The following is a 20,677-nucleotide window of genomic DNA, read 5'->3' as shown; positions in this document are numbered from 1 at the left end:
CAGCTCGGATTATGAAGACACGCACAGGAGTGGAGGACTGACAGTGCCATCACAGCCGATTAATGGCGGGGACGTCTCACCAGTCTACACAAGGCGATCATAACGTCAGCGAACACATCTCTCTATACTATATAAAAGAAAAAGGCAACTTTCCTTTATCTTTACACCTTTTTTCCTCAATGTACCTGTACTTCTTAAAACGTTAATGTTTCACTGTTTAATAACTTATAGACTATATTTTATTATTTTTCCCTTGCACTCAGTGACCAAAGCTATACACACACACATATACATATATATATACACATATATATACCTATGTGTGTGTTTGTTTGTATGTGTTTATATATATACACACACACACACATACATACATACATACATACATACATGCATACACACACACACATATATATAATTTGTGTGTGTGTATGTATGTATATGTGTGTATATATGATGTAGATAGGTATGTATATATATATATATGTATATATATAGTATATATATATATATGTGTATATGTAGATATGTGTATAGATATGTATATAGATATGAAGATATGTATGTGTGTATATATGTATGTATATATATATATATACACTGCTCACAAAAATTAAAGGAACACTTTAAAGAAACACATTAGATACATCAGATCTCAATATGAAGTTGGATATCTATACAAATAACGACAGGGCAATGTCTTAGGAACAGAAGGATGCCAAGTCTTTTAATGGAAATAAAAGTTTTCTGCCTACAGAGGGCTCAATTGTGTAGACACCCTAAAATCAGAGTGAAATGAAGATGTGGCAGGCTAGTCCATTTTTCAAAAACTTAATTTCTGCTACTCAAAATGCTTTTCAGTATCTTGTGTGGCCCCCACGAGCTTGTATGCATGCTTGACAACGTCAGGGCATGCTCCTAATGAGACGACGGATGGTGTCTTGTGGCATTTCCTCCCAGATCTGTATGAGGGCATCCCTGAGCTGTTGTACAGTCTGAGGAGCAACCTGGTGGCGCCCAATGGACCGAAACATAATGTCCCACAGATGTTCTATTGGGTTTAAGTCAGGGGATCGTGAAGGCCATTCAATTGTTTCAATTCCTTCATCCTCCAGGTACTGCCTGCATACTCTTGCCACATGAGGCCGGGCATTGTCGTGCATTAGGAGGAAACCAGGACCTACTGCACCAGCATAGGGTCTGACAATGGGTCCAAGGATTTCATCCTGATACCTAATGGCAGTCAAGATGCCGTTGTCTAGCCTGTAGAGGTCTGTGAGTCGCTCCATGGATATGCCTCCAAGATCATCACTGACCCACCACCAAACCAGTCATGCTAAACTATGTTACAGGCAGCATAATATTCTCCACGGCTTCTCCTGACCCTTTCACGTCTTTCACATATACTCAGGGTGAACCTGCTCTCATCTGTGAAAAGCACAGGACGCCAGTTGTGGACCTGCCAATTCTGGTATTCTATGGCAAATGCCAATTGAGCTCCCGGTGCTGTGCAGTGAGCACAGGGCGCAGTAGACATTTGGGCCCTCAGGCAACCCTCATGAAGTCTGTTTCTGATTGTTTGGTCAGAGACATTCACACCAGTGGCCTGATGGAGGTCATTTTGTAGGGCTCTGGCAGTGATCATCCTGTTCCTCCTTGCCCAAAGGAGCAGATACTGGTCCTGCTGATGGGTTATGGACCTTCTATGGCCCTCTCCAGCTCTCCTAGAGTAACTGCTTGTCTCCTAGAATCGCCTCCATGCCCTTGAGACTGTGCAGGGAGACACAGCAAACCTTCTGGCAATGACACGTATTGATGTGCCATCCTGGAGAAGTTGGACTACCTGTGCAACCTCTGTAGGGTCCAGGTATCACCTCGTGCTACCAGTAGTGACACTGACTGTAGCCAAATGCAAAACTAGTGAAGAAACAGTCAGAAAAGATGAGGAGGGAAAAATGTCAGTGGCCTCCACCTGTTAAACCATTCCTGTTTTGGGGGTCATCTCATTGTTGCCCCTCTAGTGCATCTGTTGTTAATTTCATTAACACCACAGCAGCTGAAACTGATTAACAACCCCTCTGCTACTTAACTGACCAGATTAATATCCCATAAGTTTCATTGACTTTATGCTATACTCTGATTAAAAAGTGTGCCTTTAATTCTTTTGAGCAGTATATATATACAGGTGTATGTATATATATATATATATATATATATATATATATATATATATATATATATATATATTTATATATATATATATATATGTAGACTCAAACCCATTATGACAGCAGCAATCCAAGCTGTGAGAAAACAGTAAAAAGGAGGCGGTCAGACGTCGTGGTACATTTTCTAATGCAGCTAGACGAAAACAACTTCGTGACGCTGCCGCCAAATACACAAAACAATTATTTTGACAATCATGTTACATTATTTTTAAAATGTTTCCTTTTCTTTCTCATAACTTCTTTAACACACGACATCGCTGCAAAGCGTGGGTATTTTGCTATACTGTATATATATATATATATATCACAGCGACACTCATAACAGTGACAAAACAATTACATTGAAAATCATGTTACGTTTTTTTTAAAAATGTTTCCTTTTGTTTCTCTTTCCTTCTTTAACACACTACTTCGCCACTGCCAAGCGCGGGTATTCTGCTAGTAAATAAATAAATGACCAAGTGTAATATTTTTGTCTCATTTGTTTAACTGGTTTCTCTTTATCTACTTTTAGGACTTGAGTGAAAATCTGATTAGTTTTAGGTCATATTTATGCAGAAATCTAGAAAATTCTAAAGGTAAGAGCCAATCTTAGAAAGTTAAAGTTTAGAGTTAAACTCTCATTAATTGCTTACTTTGAATAGAATATAATTTTTTTCATGCTTCTCACCCGGTCTTGGCAGTCAGATGCCTCTCCCTTTTCACTCACCTCTCTTATGAACTTCTCTATCAAAAAATTTCTCTTTTCAAGGCACACACCTTCCCCCTTTGCACCAACTCCTCTTCCAGCTAGTGCCTTATGATTAATGCGGTAATCATTTTGCCAATTAGCACGTGTTCACATGAGCATCCAACACCAGCACGAGCTAAGCTGTCGAGTTGCACATAAAATCAAATATAAACATGAACAAGATGAACAATTAAAACACCCCTTTGGATCCTTTTAACCACATCCCAGTCTCACCTAATTTTTGACACTCTGTCCTGAGATGTGCTGACCAAAACCTGAGTCGTTGTGTGCTGTCGAAATTAAGAAATGATATCACCTAAAGTCAACATCTTAGCATTCCAAAGATGCTATTTTTGTGTATTCCAGGAACGGACCACCATATACTTGGTTTTTTGTTTCATAACATTTGGTTAAGTTATTATTCATCTGCTCCCTGATCTTGTTATTCATACTTCAGTGTTACAGGGAGATTTGGATAGAACTAGTGTCCCAATTGGGTTTGGTTCCACCACTGCCACTGATGTAGACCATGCTCTACCAGTACAGCAAACTGTGGAAAAGTAGTTCCTAGAAAAAGATGAATGGATGCCATGGGAAGTCAGTGCTTTGGGTATAAGGCTTGGACTAACCATGTATACGTATGCGAGCTCCTTCACATATCCACTTTCACTAAATCTGGCCTAATATACAATGACATGATCTCCCTCATATTGTTCTCCTAGGAAACAAGTCCATAGCTGCAGAACGATATCTGATGTCACTGGGGCCAGATGAAGACCCAACTGAAGATGGGTTTGAAGAGTTTATGGCAGAACTCATGAATAACAGTACATCAGGAAAAGAATCATCTCTTGTTGTCATAAAGAAGGAGACATTTGAAATAGCGAGTGTTTCTGGAATTGGCAATGCGCAATATGATAATCGGCACCTGGCAAACTTCACTTTTAGTCCATTTCCACCTGATGAGATCCTGAATCGACTCAATAAGTTTATTAACAAGAGTTACCCTTATAGCCTCCTGACACAGAACTGTGAACATTTTGCCACGTTTGCCCGCTATGGCATAGCTATTTCTGACCAGGTGAGTTTCATTAATTTGGTAAATAGAATAGATTTTTTCAGAAATTACCACTGACTTTGAAATTGAAGTACGTATTTGTTCACTTTTTTTTTTAATGTGGTCAGTATATAGTGACTAGGACGTAAGAAACTCATACCCGAGGGTAAATCAAAAAAGTAAAGGCAATTTGAAAATTATAAGGTACTCACAACGGAGAGAAGCTGACGCAATAGAAAATGTTTGCGATGGCTTATCAGTAGTTTCGAACACACACAGCGCAGCACTCTGCCGTTAGTCTAGTTGAAGCCATGGTCAAATGAACATGGACGCTCCACTGTGATATAGCACCAAAGTTAGACAAGGTGCGCCAAAGTGAGATTTCTTTGGGCAGAGGAGGTGAAACCTGTGTGGCAGACGGCTGGGGCACTTACCCAGCCTGGACATCCTGATTATAGAAGGACAAGGGCGGAGAGAGTATTTCTACCCTGGACCGACAGAGGGCAGCCCTCTTGGCTTGCAGTGGGGCCATGGGTTGTAAGCATGGAAGCTCAATCTGGCTGGGGAGTGAGGAGAAGCACTTCCCAGCTGTGAATAAATGTGCGTGTTGCTGGACTCTCGTCTACGCTGGACTCTGTGTCCGTGTTGGGGCAGCTGTACACGCCCTGGTATTCCACACCTGATACTGGCTTTAAATATGTTGAAACAGTGGGGTCGGTTGAGATAACTGCCAGTGTTAATACCACAAATCATCATCATTATGATCTGATGTATCTTAATGATTGCTTAATATGTTTTTGTGTGTCTCCTCAACAGCAATGAGATCAGAAAGAAATAAAATAGAGACATTGTCTTTTGTCTCTTGCTTCTCAGATTTTTCTCCTGAATGATTTACCCCGGTATTCTTGAGTTTCTGTGGAGATCTCTGTGAAGTCACCCAATGGGCACAGATCTTCCAAGTAGCGTCTTAACATTTTTTTTCCAATTTGAAAATATTTGCATTGTGTGCTCAGTAATATATGATGAAATGTATGGTCAGCAGTAACAAAACACTTTACTAGGATCACAAAGCTGTAGTCATTGCTTCAGAATGATACTATTAGTTGCTCTAATTTATATTGCTGTGCTCCGGTTAGGTAAGACTCATTCTGGGGAAAAAAAGGCAGGCAGTGTGGCATAGTGGTGAAGACTATGGACTTCAAATCCTTAGCTTCTCTGTTAAAATCCCACTACTGACACCAATGTGTGACCACAAAAAAGTCACTTCACCTGCCTGTACTCCGATTGCAACAACAAAGGAAATGTAACCAATTGTATGTCAAATGTTATAAGTCATCTTAGATAAAGGCACCAGTATAATAATAAGTAAAAAATTTGCAGTCTTGAAAGAGATTAAAACGAGACTAGAAACAGATCTCACCAAATATTCCATGCTTTTCAAACCAAAGTCTCAATTTGGACTCTATTGAACTCAGTCGTATCTCGTGTCTCCTTTTTGTCTAAGGAATTCTAGAAGTAACATCTGTGACAAAGTTGACTCTTAAATGAAACATAAATGAAGTCTCATGAGTCATCAAGGGTCAACTTTTGAGTAGTAACATTTTCCTATAGGCAGGTCGAAGATGTAAAAAGAAGATGGATGTTACTGACTTCACATCTCATGGAGGACCAATTGTGTCTATAAAACACAAGAAAATGTTCACGTTTGTCTCTGTTATTGTCTGGTTAATGAGGTTCATATGTGGGCTTTAACAACAAATGCTGGCCAGCGAAATGTGCTTTTTTTTTACACAAAAGAAGATAATGTAACGCTTTTGTATGGCATTCCATTTTATAATATGTAACTACACTCACCTAAAGGATTATTAGGACCACCATACTAATCCGGTGTTTGACCCCCTTTCGCCTTCAGAACTGCCTTAATTCTACGTTGCATTGATTCAACAAGGTGCTGAAAGCATTCTTTAGAAATGTTGGCCCATATTGATAGGATAGCATCTTGCAGTTGATGGAGATTTGTGGGATGCACATCCAGGGCACGAAGCTCCCGTTCCACCACATCCCAAAGATGCTCTATTGGGTTGAGATCTGGTGACTGTGGGGCCATTTTAGTCCAGTGAACTCATTGTCATGTTCAAGAAACCAATTTGAAATGATTCGAGCTTTGTGACATGGTGCATTATCCTGCTGGAAGTAGCCATCAGAGGATGGGTACATGGTGGTCATGAAGGGATGGACATGGTCAGAAACAATGCTCAGGTAGCCCGTGGCATTTAAACGATGCCCAATTGGCACTAAGGGGCCTAAAGTGTGCCAAGAAAACATCCCCCACACCATTACACCAAGTAATGGTAACAAGGCATGATGGATCCATGTTCTCATTCTGTTTACGCCAAATTCTGACTCTACCATTTGAATGTCTCAACAGAAATCGAGACTCATCAGACCAGGCAACATTTTTCCAGTCTTCAACTGTCCAATTTTGGTGAGCTCGTGCAAATTGTAGCCTCTTTTTCCTATTTGTAGTGGAGATGAGTGGTACCTGGTGGGGTCTTCTGCTGTTGTAGCCCATCCGCCTCAAGGTTGTGCGTGTTGTGGCTTCACAAATGCTTTGCTGCATACCTCGGTTGTAACGAGTGGTTATTTCAGTCAAAGTTGCTCTTCTATCAGCTTGAATCAGTCGGCCCATTCATTCTCCTCTGAACTCTAGCATCAATAAGGCATTTTCGCCCACAGGACTGCCGCATACTGGATGTTTTTCCCTTTTCACACCATTCTTTGTAAACCCTAGAAATGGTTGTGCGTGAAAATCCCAGTAACTGAGCAGATTGTGAAATACTCAGACCGGCCCGTCTGGCATCAACAACCATGCCACGCTCAGAATTGCTTAAATCACCTTTCTTTCCCATTCTGACATTCAGTTTGGAGTTCAGGAGATTATCTTGACCAGGACCACACCACTAAATGCATTGAAGCAGCTGCCATGTGATTGGTTGATTAGATAATTGCATTAATGAGAAATTGAACTGGTGTTCCTAATAATCCTTTAGGTGAGTGTATATATCACACTTTGTTATTTTTTTTGTTAGTAATGAGTAATCTAAGCTGCTTTTACAGGAATGAATGATGGCATTTAATTCTTGAGGGTTTTTTTTTGTGCGTATTCTAATGGCATTGGAGCATTTTGCCAAAGGGTGAACTCCACAAGTGGACTCGCACACGTAAATGGGGGTGTTTAACAAGCTGGGTCTCTACCTTGATGGAGTTACTCACCTTATCTCGGTCTTGTGTGTGCATGTAAATGAGCTCAGTGAGTGACAAATCATACCCGAAACCCTAGAGCAGAGAGGTCCATCTCATATAATGAGTCATTCTCCAGCCCGCTATATCCTAACTACAGGGTCACGGGGTTCCGCTGGAGCCAATCCCAGCCAACACAGGGTGCAAGGTAGGAACAAATCCCCAGGCAGGGCGCCAGCCCACCACAGGGCACACACACACACACCAAGCACACACCAGGGACAACCTGCATGTCTTTGGACTGTGGGAGGAAACCGGAGTACCTGGAGGAAACCTATGCAGACACGGGAAGAACATGCTTGGAAGCGAACCCAAGTCTCCTTACTGTGAAGCAGCAGCGCTACCATCATGCCGCCGTGCCACCCCTCATATAATTCATTCAGTGGTAATTTTTAATTTTTTTTTTACTTTGAATAAACTTATTCCTTTAGTATTGGTCTTTGACTTTAGGATTTAGAATGTGCCCAGTGTTTTGGATCACATGGACATTTTGCTTTTAAAAGATTCTGAAATTCAAACACCTACCTCAGAAATTTTAAGATTTACTTATTGAAGAGAGCTTTACAATATTCAGCATTTGTCTCAAATATTTTATTCCCTATAGGGAGAAAAAGTTTTACAAAAGACAGAACAAATTAGTCGTATCATCACCGCAACAAAGAAATTAGAAGATCTGATGAATAAGCCGGCATCCTCAATGTCGCCGGCTTTGCTAATCGTGCAATTAAAGAAAGTAAGTAACACTGTCTTATCGTTTTTAACATTACCGGCTCTTTTTGAAGATATTTTGAGGATTACATTATGAAAAATTATTTTTACAAGTACTTTAAAATGAGACTTTTATTTCTGACTATTCAATATAATGTTCAGAAGTTAAGAAGAAGTCCTAGATATGATGGTTTTAATAGACCTGCCATTGCTGTGTCCAAACCTTATGGTACCCAGAAATGGGGGGATCGTGTAGAAAAAAGTGTTGGGTGACCGAAATGTATGCAGATACCCTCAGATGTGCACTTTAATCACATCTGAATTGTTTGATTTGTAATTTTAAAACTGTGGGTCAGAGGGGTAATTCAAGGGGAAAAATGGGTCTTGGTCCCAAACATTATGGAGGGCACTGTACATGCCACCAGGATTGCCAGGTGTGCAAGTGAAAATCATACCTAATAATAACTGTCCAGGTCATGGATTCTGCAGGACACTTCTTCTGGTAAGGGGATGAGGTCCAGTTTAACAAAAAAACACCTGCAATAAGAAGCTTTTGCCAGTTTTTGTTTCCCTGCAGTTCAGTATATTGCAGACAAGGGTCCTGCTGAGGTCTTATCTAGTCACAGAGTTTTTGGGATTCTTATGCTATTATTTACATATGGACGTACAGTATGTGCCTCTTGCACAAGCTGGATCAAATTAAATTACTAGTACATGTAAGTGTACATGGCCAATAAATTTGAATTTAATTTAATTCAATATAGTGGATGGAAAAGAGAAATGAATGTAGCAGCTGGAAGTTCTTAAAGAAATAAAGTATAAGAAAAGTTCCTCCAGGCATTTATTAAACACTGCTCATAGTTTTACACAACAAGAGACCAGGAGGATTTTAGTAGCAAAAGAACTTTGAGAAATCAGGTTCTTATTAGTGGATGACAAAAAGAGTATAATGATTGTGTTGTATTTCAATAAAAATTTGATCACAAAAAAGAAAAAAATCAAGAAGTAAAAAAGCTGAGGAGAACAAGGAATAAAAGCATTAAAAATGAGTGAAAGAGAACTGGAAATGGAGATCCACAAAGATGCAGCATGAAGCCAGGACCAAAAAATATGTGAAAAGGAACCAGGCAGTTTAAAACACTATGCAGGGGTCACCAAGTCCAGTCCTGGAGGACCACAGTAGTAATACGTCAGGCAGTATATGTCGAACTGTCAATCAAAGATGATTTATGACTTTTGACCATGCCCCCTTTTCTCTGATTGGTGGATTTGAATGATGCATTCCGCACCCTGTCTGTTGATTGGTGAATTACAACCTGTCCCTGCCCAGAATCCCTCCCCCTCCACCTGATTGGCCAAGGTATGTGTCAAGAGCAGTTTGATGGCTGTCCGTCCCACCTTAATATCACCCCCACCCTCCTGATTGTCCAAGGTATGTGTCAAGAGAATTCTGATGGATGTCGGTACTGCCCAGAATCCCGCCCCATCCTCCTGATTGTCCAAGGTATGTGTCAAGAGCAGTTTGATGGATGCTGCCTTGTACCCCGGTCTGTCAACACTTGTTTGTTGGCTGGCCCCCCACTTCCCTGTCCCTTCTCCTGAGGACATGTCCAGACATGTTCCTTTAGATCAAAAGAACAAACTTACCATGAACCCGAGGCCAGATCTACCTTATAGCTTTTCCTGCATATACTGTGTTGGGTCATGACCCTGAATCTATCTATCTATCTATCTATCTATCTATCTATCTATCTATCTATCTATCTATCTATCTATCTATCTATCTATTATTTTAAAATATCTATCTAACCTTTGCTTTATCATTTGTAAAATCTTTTTTATCTAAGCCTGCTTACAAGTCCTGCAATCAATCAGCCTTTTCCATTTTACAGAAGATCTCTCGCAGCTGTGAATCAGGTTCCCACAGAAAGACAAAACTGACAGGCTCTGTGCTTAAAAAAAGCCTTCACCATCTCACAGAAGTAACGGACAGGCTCTGTGAGCATGTCTGAGGGTGTAGAGAGAGCCACCACCTGTGTGAGCCCCTGCGCGCTGCTGCGCGTATACGAGCCAGCAAGTGCCAATATAGATCAAAGCTGACGGGCACCCAGCTGTGTGAGCCCCTGCGTGTGCATGGAATGCATACATCTGTGTGCAAGCTCACGCCCCCATGCTGTTGAGGAATTATTCACGGAGAAAGCAAGTTTTGTGTTTTTTAAGTTTTGAAGGTAAAGGCTTTCTAAGTATCACGTGTAAAGCATGAGATAACTAGTTCGATATAAGCCCTTTAAAAATCACACAGAGGTATGCAGCATTTCCCTTTTAAATCAAGTTTGATACGTATGAAAATCAATATAAAACAAGCCCTTTTCTATCAAATACCCCCATTTTAAATACAGTGGAACCTCGGTTCACGACCATAATTCGTTCCAAAACTCTGGTTGTAAACCGAGTTGGTCGTGAACCGAAGCAATTTCCCCCATAGGATTGTATGTAAATACAATTAATCCGTCCCAGACCATACAAACTGTATGTAAATATATTTTTTTAAAGATTAAGCACAAATATAGTTAATTACACCACAGAATGCACAGTGTAATAGTAAACTAATGTAAAAACATTGAATAACACTGACACAAAACACCCAGGCTCCCTGCTCAGCAGCACGTGCTCGCTCGCTCACACTCTCTCTCTCTCAGCAGCACACACCAATCAGCAGCACGCGCTCTCTCTCTCTCTCTCTCTCTCTCTCTCTCAGAACAGAGAGGAACATTTGAACAAATCCGAACTTTAATTTAAAAACAGGAGTTCACGCTAATAGCCTTACAGCCCAATTGCTGTACTGTACAGTAAACACTTTTTTTTAAATGAGTTTTAAGCACAGGGAAAAAAAGGAACATTTGAAAAAAGAGAAAAGGAACATTGCAACAATTCACGCTACGAACTGAAAAATTAAATATAAAAACTATAAACCACCAAGAAAACTAACCTTGCATGAGTCAAGTTCTGGCATGAAGTGAGGAGGAACTGGGTGGAGAGGAGGTTACAGTTTTGAGGGAGAGTCCAGCTCCGCAATGGAGGGATGTTTTCCTTCAGGTGTTTTCTCTGTTACACCCTGATGTTAAAGGCCTATATGTGTGAACATCTCTTGTGTCAGCAAAATGCTTGATCAGTACACACCTGCTGCCTCTGAAGTGTGAATCACCCTTCTGGTCCCACGCCCCTAATCCCCCTTAACTTCTTGCATCTGGAGCTGTGGGCGACACATGTTTTGGAAGGAGCTGAAAAATCCCCGTCGTATTCGTGGACGTTTAGAAAGTTAAACGAGTTGCTTCCGCAATGTGTATCTTTTAGCTCAGCTGAAAATATATGTACAGTAATCCCTCGCTATATCGCGCTTCGACTTTCGTGGTTTCACTCTATCGCGGATTTTAAATGTAAGCACATCTAAATATATATCACAGATTTTTCGCTGGTTCGCAGATTTCTGCAGACAGTGGGTCTTTTAATTTATGCTACACGCTTCCTCAGTTTGTTTGACCTGTTGATTTCATACAAGGGACGCTATTGGCGGATAGCTTAGAAGCTACCCAATCAGAGCATGTATTACATATTAACTAAAACTCCTCAATGCTATAAGATATGCATCCCGCGCGGAGCTTGATTGTTTGCTTGTCTCTGCCTCTCTCACCCTCTCTGACATTCTCTGCGCCTGATGGAGGGGCTGTTTGCACAGAGGCTGTTTGCTTAAAAGATACTGACGCTCTTCTAAAAAAATGCCGCATTATTGCGGTGCTTGGCATATTTAAAAGCACAAAAGCACACGTATTGATTTTTTGATTGTTGCTTTAATCTCGCTCTCTCTCTCTGACGTTCTCTGCGCCTGACGGAGGAGATGTGAGCAGAGGGGCTGTTTGCACAGAGGCTGTTTGCTTAGAAGATACTGACGCTCCTCGAAAAAATGCCGCGGCAAACTTAAAAGCACAAGTATTGATTTTTTGATTGTTTGCTTTTCTTTGCGAGCTCTCTCTCTCTTCCTCTGAAATTCTCTGCTCCTGAAGAGAAGAAGATCTATTTGCATTCTTTTAATTGTGAGAAACAACTGTCATCTCTGTCTTGTCATGGAGCACAGTTTAAACTTTGACTAAAGGGTGTTATTTCATGTCTAGAGGGCTCTAATAATGTTAACAGTGTGGGAGAGTTTATAAGGGCTTAAAATATATAAAAATAACTACACAAACATATGGTTTCTACTTCGCGGATTTTCGTCTATCGCGGGGGGGTTCTGGAACGCAACCCCCGCGATCGAGGAGGGATTACTGTACTTGATTATTTAAAATGGGGGTATTTGATAGAAAAGGGCTTGTTTTAGATTTTTACACGTATCAAACGTGATTTAAAAGGGAATTGCTGCATACCTCTGTGTGATTTTTAAAGGGCTTATATCAAACTAGTTACCTCGTGCTTTACCTTCAAAACTTGCTTTCTCCGCGAAGAATTCCTCAACAGCATGGGGGGTGGGGGTGGTAGCTTGCACACAGATGTATGCGTTCCGTGCACTCGCAGGGGCTCAGACATCTGGGTGCCCGTCAGCTTTGATCTATACCGGCACTTGCTGGCTCGTAGGCAGAAAAGTAATGAGACTGGCAACACTGCAAGTGATCTGGCAACGCTGCGCTGTTGTCCTTGATAGAGCACGTGTATCAGTACCCTCCCATAGCTCAGTGCGAGTTTCAACTCCTTCCGTTAACTACGTGATTTTTGTGACTGCTATTAGCGAAGTTGTGTTTTTGGTTGTACGTCACGCAAAATCGAACAGTGGAATTTGGAGCAATGTTGTGCCATTAAATTTTGTGTTAAGCTTGGAGAATCGGCAAGTGTTCCTATGGGGAACATTCTTTATCCTGAGCTCAAGTTTTTCGCTGGCACAAATCATTTTTGGAAGGCAGAAAACACGTTGAAGATGAACACCGTTCAGGGAGGACTTCAACTTCAAAACCAATGAAAACATCGAACGTGTGAACACTCTTGTGAGATCAGACCGTCGTTTAACATTAAGAATGTTGAGTGAACAATTACATTTGAACAGATTTACCGTTCATCAAATTTTGACTGAACATTTGCACATGTGAAAGGTCTGTGCCAAAATGGTGCCGAAAAACCTCACAATTGAGCAGAATTTTTGACCTCAAAAGGCATTCCTGTGGTTCCTCAGCCCCCTTATTCACCTGACCTCAGTCCGTGTGACTTTTTCCTTTTTCCTAAACTGAAAAATGTCCTCAAAGGACGTCATTTCGGGTCTTTAGAAAACATCCAAAAGAGTGTAACGGACATGCTGAAGACCATACCGGTTGAAGACTTCCAGCGCTGCTACCAACAGTGGGAACAACGTCTCCATCGGTGTGTAGCTGCCCAAGGAACTACTTTGAAGGGGATAACATTGATGTTTGAAAAAAATAAAAACTTTGGTAAATAAAAAATCAGTCTCATTACTTTTCTGCCACACCTCGTATGTGTGCAGTAGCGCACAGGGACTCACACAGGTGGTGGCTCTCTCTACACACTCAGACATGCTCACACAGCCTGTCAGTTACTTTCTGTGAGATAAAAGAATCACATCTAAGGCTGTTTTACTGCAGAGTCTGTCTGTAAAATGGGGAAGGATTTTTTCAGCACAACAGCTGCTAAAAGTAGGACCTTTTGCCTTTTTGTGGGAAACCTGAATCACAGCTTTTTCTGTGAGATGAAAGAATCAATGGCCAGAAACCTGCCTTTCTGTAAAATGGTGATTGCAGGACTTGTAAGTAGACTTAAATAAAAAAAAAATGATTTTACAAATGATAAAGCAAAGGTTAGATAGATATTTTAAAATAATAGATAGATAGAGTCAGGGGCATACTCCGACACAGTAGAGGAAGGAATGGCTATAAGGTAGATCTGGCTGGCAGGGTATGGACAGGAACATGTCGGGAGAAGGGGCAGGGAAGTGGGGAGCCAGCCAACAAACAGGTGCTGACAGACCAGGGGCCATGCAGAGGCAACAACAACAACAACAACATTTATTTATATAGCACATTTTCATACAAAAAAAATGTAGCTCAAAGTGCTTTACAAAATGAAGAATAGAAAAATAGAAGACACAATAAAAAATAAAAATAAGTCAACATTAATTAACATAGAATAAGTAAGGTCCGATGGCCAGGGTGGACAGAAAAAAACAAAAAATAAATAAAATCTGTAGGGATTCCAGACCAAGAGACCGCTCAGTCCCCTCTGGGCAATCTGCCTAACATAAATGAAACAGTCCTCTTTGTATTTAGGGTTCTCATGGAAGGACTTGATGATGATGGTCACGTAGACTTCTGGCTTTCAGTCCATCAAAGTTGGAGCATCATGATGCCCCATTAAACTGCTCTTGACAGATACCTTGGACTATCAGATAAAAGGGGGTGGGAGTCTGGGTGGGATGGACATCCATCAAAATGCTCTTGACACATACCTTGGACAATCAGGAGGGTGGGGACGGGATTAAGGTATTACCGACATCCATCAAACTGCTCTTGACACATACCTTGGCCAATCAGGTGGAGAGGTCGGGGCGGGGACAGGTTGTAATTCATCAATCAACCAACAGGGGGGAGGAGCACATCATTTAAATCCACCAATCAGAGCAAAGTGGGGCCAAAAAGTCATCTGACGTATTACTACTGACCAACGTGGCTACAGGTTTTTTATTCTAACTCTTTTTTGTAATGAGTGCCATGTTTGTGCTGCTAATTTACTTCTTGTGAATTCATTTTATTTGACTTCTCTTTTAAGATTTGTTCCCCTGAATTTCTTCATTGTTCCTCTTTATTGCTTCATTTCTTTCCTTAAATGGCACCCACACCATAATGAAACGTGAAGTGAGGGAGCCAACAGAAGATCAACTAAGTCAGGGCCTCAAACTCCAACCAATTTCACTCCAACCAGCTACTTAATAAAGTGCAGAGTCTCGTTGTTAATTAAACTCGTTCTTTAATTCCGTGGGTTGTCGCTGCTTTCGTGGTGCATTAACAGACATTTCTGAAATTGTTGATTTTCTCTTTTCTGCGAAAATGTTTTGGGGACCTCAGCAGATCGACATTCCTGAGATCTTATCTTTTTTTATTTTCAGATCTTGCTTGATGGTCACAGTTTGCTGGTCCTGTTTTGGCTCATTTTGTATCTCGTTATTGTTTGGCTGCTAATTAAGGAAAAAGAAACAATTAAGGGGCCTAAGTCTTCAAGAGCAAGTCAATTAAAATGAGTTCAGAACAAGTTAATTAGTAGCAAAAACAGGTCACTCATTAAGAAAAGGGTTAAAATGAAAGCCTGCAGCCACTGCGGCCCTCCAGGACCGGACTTGGTAACCCCAGCTATAAAGTACAAACTGGGTCAAGAGCGAAACCCATCAAACACCACTTTAAAGGAGTAGTATAAATCCCATGGAAATGTTTATATTGAATTAAAAGGGGATTCAATATTTTTGGGGAGTTTTTGAGTTTTTTAAAGATTGAATCCCAATTCAGGGTAGAAGATGGGAGAAGATCTGAATTCCACTTAACTGAAATAGTGAGAGGCATCTTAGAGCTTTTTTTTTTATATCTCCAGTTCTGTTTTCATCCCAGTTCAGACTGAATGAGAGTTATGTCAAGAAGCAGAAATCATTAGAAGGGGCACCTGCCAGTATGGAGACACAGGAGTCAATGCGGAATTAAATAAAAACATGGATAACTTTCTCAGCATCAAAAAAGGGAAGAGCATGAGTGAACATGGGATATGCTCTGAGTGCGGAAGTAGGGAAGTTTCTTAATGTGATTTATGTGGGTGCAATAAGAAAGGTAGGGATCAAAAATAGCATCGTGATTTCAAGCAGAAGAAGAAGGGCTAATGAAATCATCACCAAGAGAACAATACTACCAGTACTAGTGCTACTACTACAGTACTGCGACTGCTGTAAACCACCATTGAATTGCCCATTTATCTGTACTTGCTTTTGTCCTTTCAGAGTCAAAGGGGAGGCATGGAGATGGATACCCGAATGGTCCTGCATTGCCCAAGCCCCGGTTCTCAAACCGGTTCCCGGTCCTTCACAAAATGGAACCAACTGAGTTTTTGAAATCTCAGCCCAAGAGATCTGGCACAGGTTCTATGCTCCCTAAAAGGTCAGTTTTTTCTGTAAAGTGGAACACAGCTGATTTATTAGTTATTATTCTAAATTTTTTCTCCACTGTATTTAGAGTGGAGGCAGGACCTCTGTGTTTTTCCCAGTTGATTCTGGGGTTCGTCAGGGGTGTGTTCTGCTCCTACTCTGTTCAATGCTTGTATGGACTGGGTGTTGGGCAAGGTCGTGGGGTCCAGCAGCTGTGTGGCATCTGTTGGTGAAGAAAGATTCACTGATCTTGACTTTGCTGATGATGCCGTGATCTTCACGGAGTCAATGGAGGCTCAGATGGGGGCTCTCGAGAGACTGAGTGAGGAGTTTGAGTGTGTGGGCTTGTGATGGTCCTGATAAAAACCAACAGCCAGGCCTTTAATGACCTCTTGGGCATGGCTATCAGCAGTGTGTCTGTCTGCGGAGAGAGTGTTGACCTTGTTGACCTGGTGACTCTTCCTGTGAAGTCAGTAGATTGGGAAAGCATGGGGGTCATGAGGTTGCTGGAAAGGGGTGTGTGGTGCTCCCGATTTCTCTGCAAAAGGACGAAGGTATAAGCCTTTAGAGTCCTGGTGCTTCCTGTCTTGCTATATGGTTGTGAGACATGGACACTATCCAGGGACCTGAGATGAAGACTGGACTCCTTGTGTCTCTCTGGAAAGTCCTTGGGTACCGTTGGTTTGACTTTTTCTAGGATGAGCGGTTGCTCATGGAGTCCCAAATGCGGCACATGACCTGCATTGTGAGGGAGCATCAGTTATGGCACTACGGCTATGTGGCGTGTTTCCCCGAGGGTGATCCAGCTCATAGGATCCTCATTGTTGGGGACCCAAGTGGCTGGACCAGGCCAAGGGGTCGCTAATATAACACCTGGCTGCGGCAGACAGAGGGTCATTTCCGGAGGGTGGGACTGGACCACATGTCTGCCTGGGGGGATTGCAAACCGGGATCCCAAGTTGTTTCGCCGTGTAGTAGGTGTGGCAACGCTCTTTACCAGTGCATGCTCCCCAACTTGACTTGATTTGACTTGTATTTAGACCTGGTGATAGGTGTTGGCTTATATCAGTTGGTTGAGTTAGGAAATGAAATAGAGATAATGTTGATGGCTAAAACTTCATTGTTTTTATAATTTTAGTTAATTATTAAAGTTTAAATAAACCTGTAAAGAGAGCCAATACAATGAGAAGTTTAAACTGAAATCAGGACGCTGCATGAATTACCCCCAGAAATGACAAACTAAACAGTTTTAAACATTTAGCATTTTCTAACATAATTAAAAAGTTTCTTGGTTTTTTTTTTGGTTTTTTTTTTTGCTTCAGCATTCATCAAACGTTTTTATAGACATCAAATAACATTTGATATATATTCTTGAATTATTTTGGTTTAAAATAAATAAATAAATGAATAGTAAATTACAGCAGCAACAGGAATTACTAAGGGTGTACTTAGTGATTTTGGAATTGTAGAGGGAGAAGAGTTGTGATGTTTAAAAAGGCTGAAGTCAAATAAATCAGAAGGAGCAGATAATGTTTACCCTCGAGTGATTAAGGTGATTATTGAAAACAGATATAAACCGTTGACACATAATTTTAGGAAGTTACTGTGCACTGCGGGAATTCCAAAGGACTGAAAAATGGCAAATATAATCCCGTTATATAAAAAGGATAACCAGGAAGGTCCAAGCAGCTATAGGCCATTAAAAGTAGCGTGCATCAAAAGAAAATTATTGGAAGGAATTATTAAGGATAAGACTGAGCAACATAAGACAAGAACAGGAGTTTTGCTAAACAGTCAGCATGGGTTCAGAAGAGGGAGGTCGTGTTTCACCAACATGCTGGAATTCTATGAGGAGGCAACAAAAGGATACGCTCAAAGTGGAGCAGATGATATTATTTATCTGGACTTTCAGAAAGCATTTGATGAGGTGCCACATGAAGGGTGGGCATCAACCTAAAAGAAGTGTCAGTTCAGAGTGATGTGCGCAGGTGTGTGCAGAATTGGCTCAGACACAGGAAGCAGAGGGTGATGGTGCGAGGAATCTCATCAGAACTGGCCGATGTTAAGAGTGGTGACCAGCAGGGGTCAGTGCTGGGGGCTGCTGCTGTTTTTAAAAAGTCTGAATTAGCATTGGCCGTCCTAATTTGGAGAGTTCATAAAAAAATACAATGACTTGCTTTGTGAGGTAGAAGTACATAATTAACAAGAATAATTGGGACAGATATTTGAAATATTGAAATGTGCACTTCAATGGAAAGGTTTAAAATCTAAATGTTGTTGTTCTCTCCAGAAGACCACACAGAACCAGCTACCATCTTTGCAAGTCTCACTGATATTGCAACCGGGATGATGGAACAACATCTCCAGATAAGCTTGGCAAATACAGACCTTCCTGCTATGCCAACACCCATCTCTGTTTCGCTTGGTTTATTATCACTAAAACACACTAAGTTGGTATGCAATCTTAGGATGGTCATCGCTGACCACCTGTCCTTCAGGTACCATGTTACTACTGTCTCTCAGTCCTGTGGATTCACTCTTTACAAAATCTAACAGAATACGTAGCACAGCTCCCGGTCGAGGCTTTGGTCTTGTCATGTCTGGACTACTGTAACTCTCCGCTGGCAGGAGTACCGGCATGTACTGTCACAAAAGCTGCCGACGGCAATTCAGAATGTACTGGTACATCTGGTTTTCAGTTAGCCAAGGTGGTCACACATCACTCCTATTCTTGTAGCGGCATACATTAAGTTCATCGCCTTAATCAATGGATCAGCATCTACTGTATATATATGGAGAAGACACTTGTAAGTCCTATGTTCCTTCTCATCTGCTCAGGTCTGCTGATGATCAGAATCTGGCAATGCCAACAGTGTATTATGGAAAATAAAAAGTAATTTATTCATGTATTAGCATAAGTAGATATAAACCTTCTAAGCATTAAACTTAGCGTGAGCTTTAACTCAAATTAGATATGCCAAGCAAATAGTTAAATAAAGGCATATGCCATATTTCTTTTTTAATTGGGCTCGGAGTGAAACCACCAATATTTAATTAACCCAAAAGGATGGAGAAGGGGGAGAATGATGAATGGAGACAGCCCGAGGTCGGAGAAGGGGGAACACCTGCCGGCTGGAGGCTGGCTAGGAAATAAGGGAAGCAAGAAAAAGATAATGAATGGCAAAAAATAAAAATATTGGTGCTTGCTGAGAGGTCCCGCAAAGGGGCCAGCTGGAGTGAGGAGTCAGATTAAGCAGCGAATGAGCTGTTTTGAGTGAGGTGAAGATGATAAGAAATTATTATATTAACTGTAACTTTTGGCTTGTTCAGGGCTCAGCTCAGTTTGACTCAATTGGGTTGAGTCTGCATTATTGATTCTTGCAATAAAGCGAATGACTCTGTTTGCCAATCCTTGGACTCCTAGAGCCTTCTTTCAAGGTGAGAACCTCTGGTGAATTGTTTGCCCCAACAGTATAAAATTTCAGCCCAGACTCTTTTCTTGTTGTAGCTCCAAGCAGGTGGAATGAGCTGCCCACCTCCAATTCAGACTACATCAGTGTGTTTAAGGAATGTCTGAAGACTCTTTTGTGTGGTAAATTTCTGAATAGGAAGTGCCAAACCAATCACAGACACGTTTACTGGAGTGCTTGAACAAGAGAAGCAATTCAGTGACACCAATCAGAAGATGTCTTTAAAAGATACCCCGGTTCATACTAATGGCCCAAATCGTGCTGCTGTACCATCCAGCTGGATGATTCAGTTATGGTGCTTCTTAAAATTGACAATTCTAACACATTTTCATTTTTTTTCTCCACAGCAATGAAGTGAAATGAATAATACAAAGCTACCGGGCAAACCTTAAAAGGAGTATCGGCAATGCCGCAAAACCAGCAAGAATGTCATAAAGAATGGAATCTTTATCAAGTAATAATATTTGTAGCTTTTGCTTACAATGCTTGCAATTTTATTCATATAATAAATGTGTGACGAAGCAAACAGATTTGTATGTATGGCTTATTTTTAATTATTGTGTGACGTGCAGTGAAACTTAATAAATTGCCCACAGTGGCAGTGTGTTACTGCATGAAGTGGGCCAGTAACCCATAGGAATGAAAAATCAAAAAAGAGATCACCTTAATAGGATGGGACTGGCAAGCTTTGTTGGGCTGAATGGCCTGTTCTTGTCCAGATTGTTCTAATGTTCTAATTTGCTCTACTAGCATAAAATAAAAATGTTCTGGTTTAAGTTCACATTAACAGATCATATAGCCTAAACCAGGGGTGGGCAAAGTCAGTTCTGGAGGGCTGCAGTGGCTGCAGGTTTTCACACTATGCGACTCTTCAATTCCACCCAGGGGGGTAAACGTTAACATTATACAAGATTATAGACTGTTGTACCTGCCTCACACTCTCCACCTGCATTTTTTTAACTTGCACTGCATTTTTATTGCTCTTTAATTTAATATTGTTTTTATCAGTAT

General features: G+C 41.1%; 1 protein-coding gene across 1 annotated transcript in view; it reads left to right on the top strand.

Moving 5' to 3' along the window:
• The window catches only part of LOC120536313, a 31,611-nt gene extending 11,415 nt beyond the window's left edge, over positions 1–20,196 (top strand). Inside the window, exons 4-7 of the mRNA XM_039764636.1 lie at positions 3,681–4,039; positions 7,920–8,048; positions 16,053–16,209; positions 20,014–20,196. Coding sequence (XP_039620570.1) covers positions 3,681–4,039; positions 7,920–8,048; positions 16,053–16,163 — 599 coding nt within the window. The 3' untranslated portion in view covers positions 16,164–16,209; positions 20,014–20,196. The remainder of the gene's footprint in view (positions 1–3,680; positions 4,040–7,919; positions 8,049–16,052; positions 16,210–20,013) is intronic.
• The last annotated feature ends 481 nt before the right edge of the window (positions 20,197–20,677 follow it).

Source organism: Polypterus senegalus, chromosome 10 (genome assembly GCF_016835505.1).
Source record: "Polypterus senegalus isolate Bchr_013 chromosome 10, ASM1683550v1, whole genome shotgun sequence".
Lineage (NCBI taxonomy): Eukaryota > Metazoa > Chordata > Cladistia > Polypteriformes > Polypteridae > Polypterus > Polypterus senegalus.
Note: the sequence above shows the minus strand (reverse complement) of the source record. Positions and strands in the feature narration are given on the sequence as shown.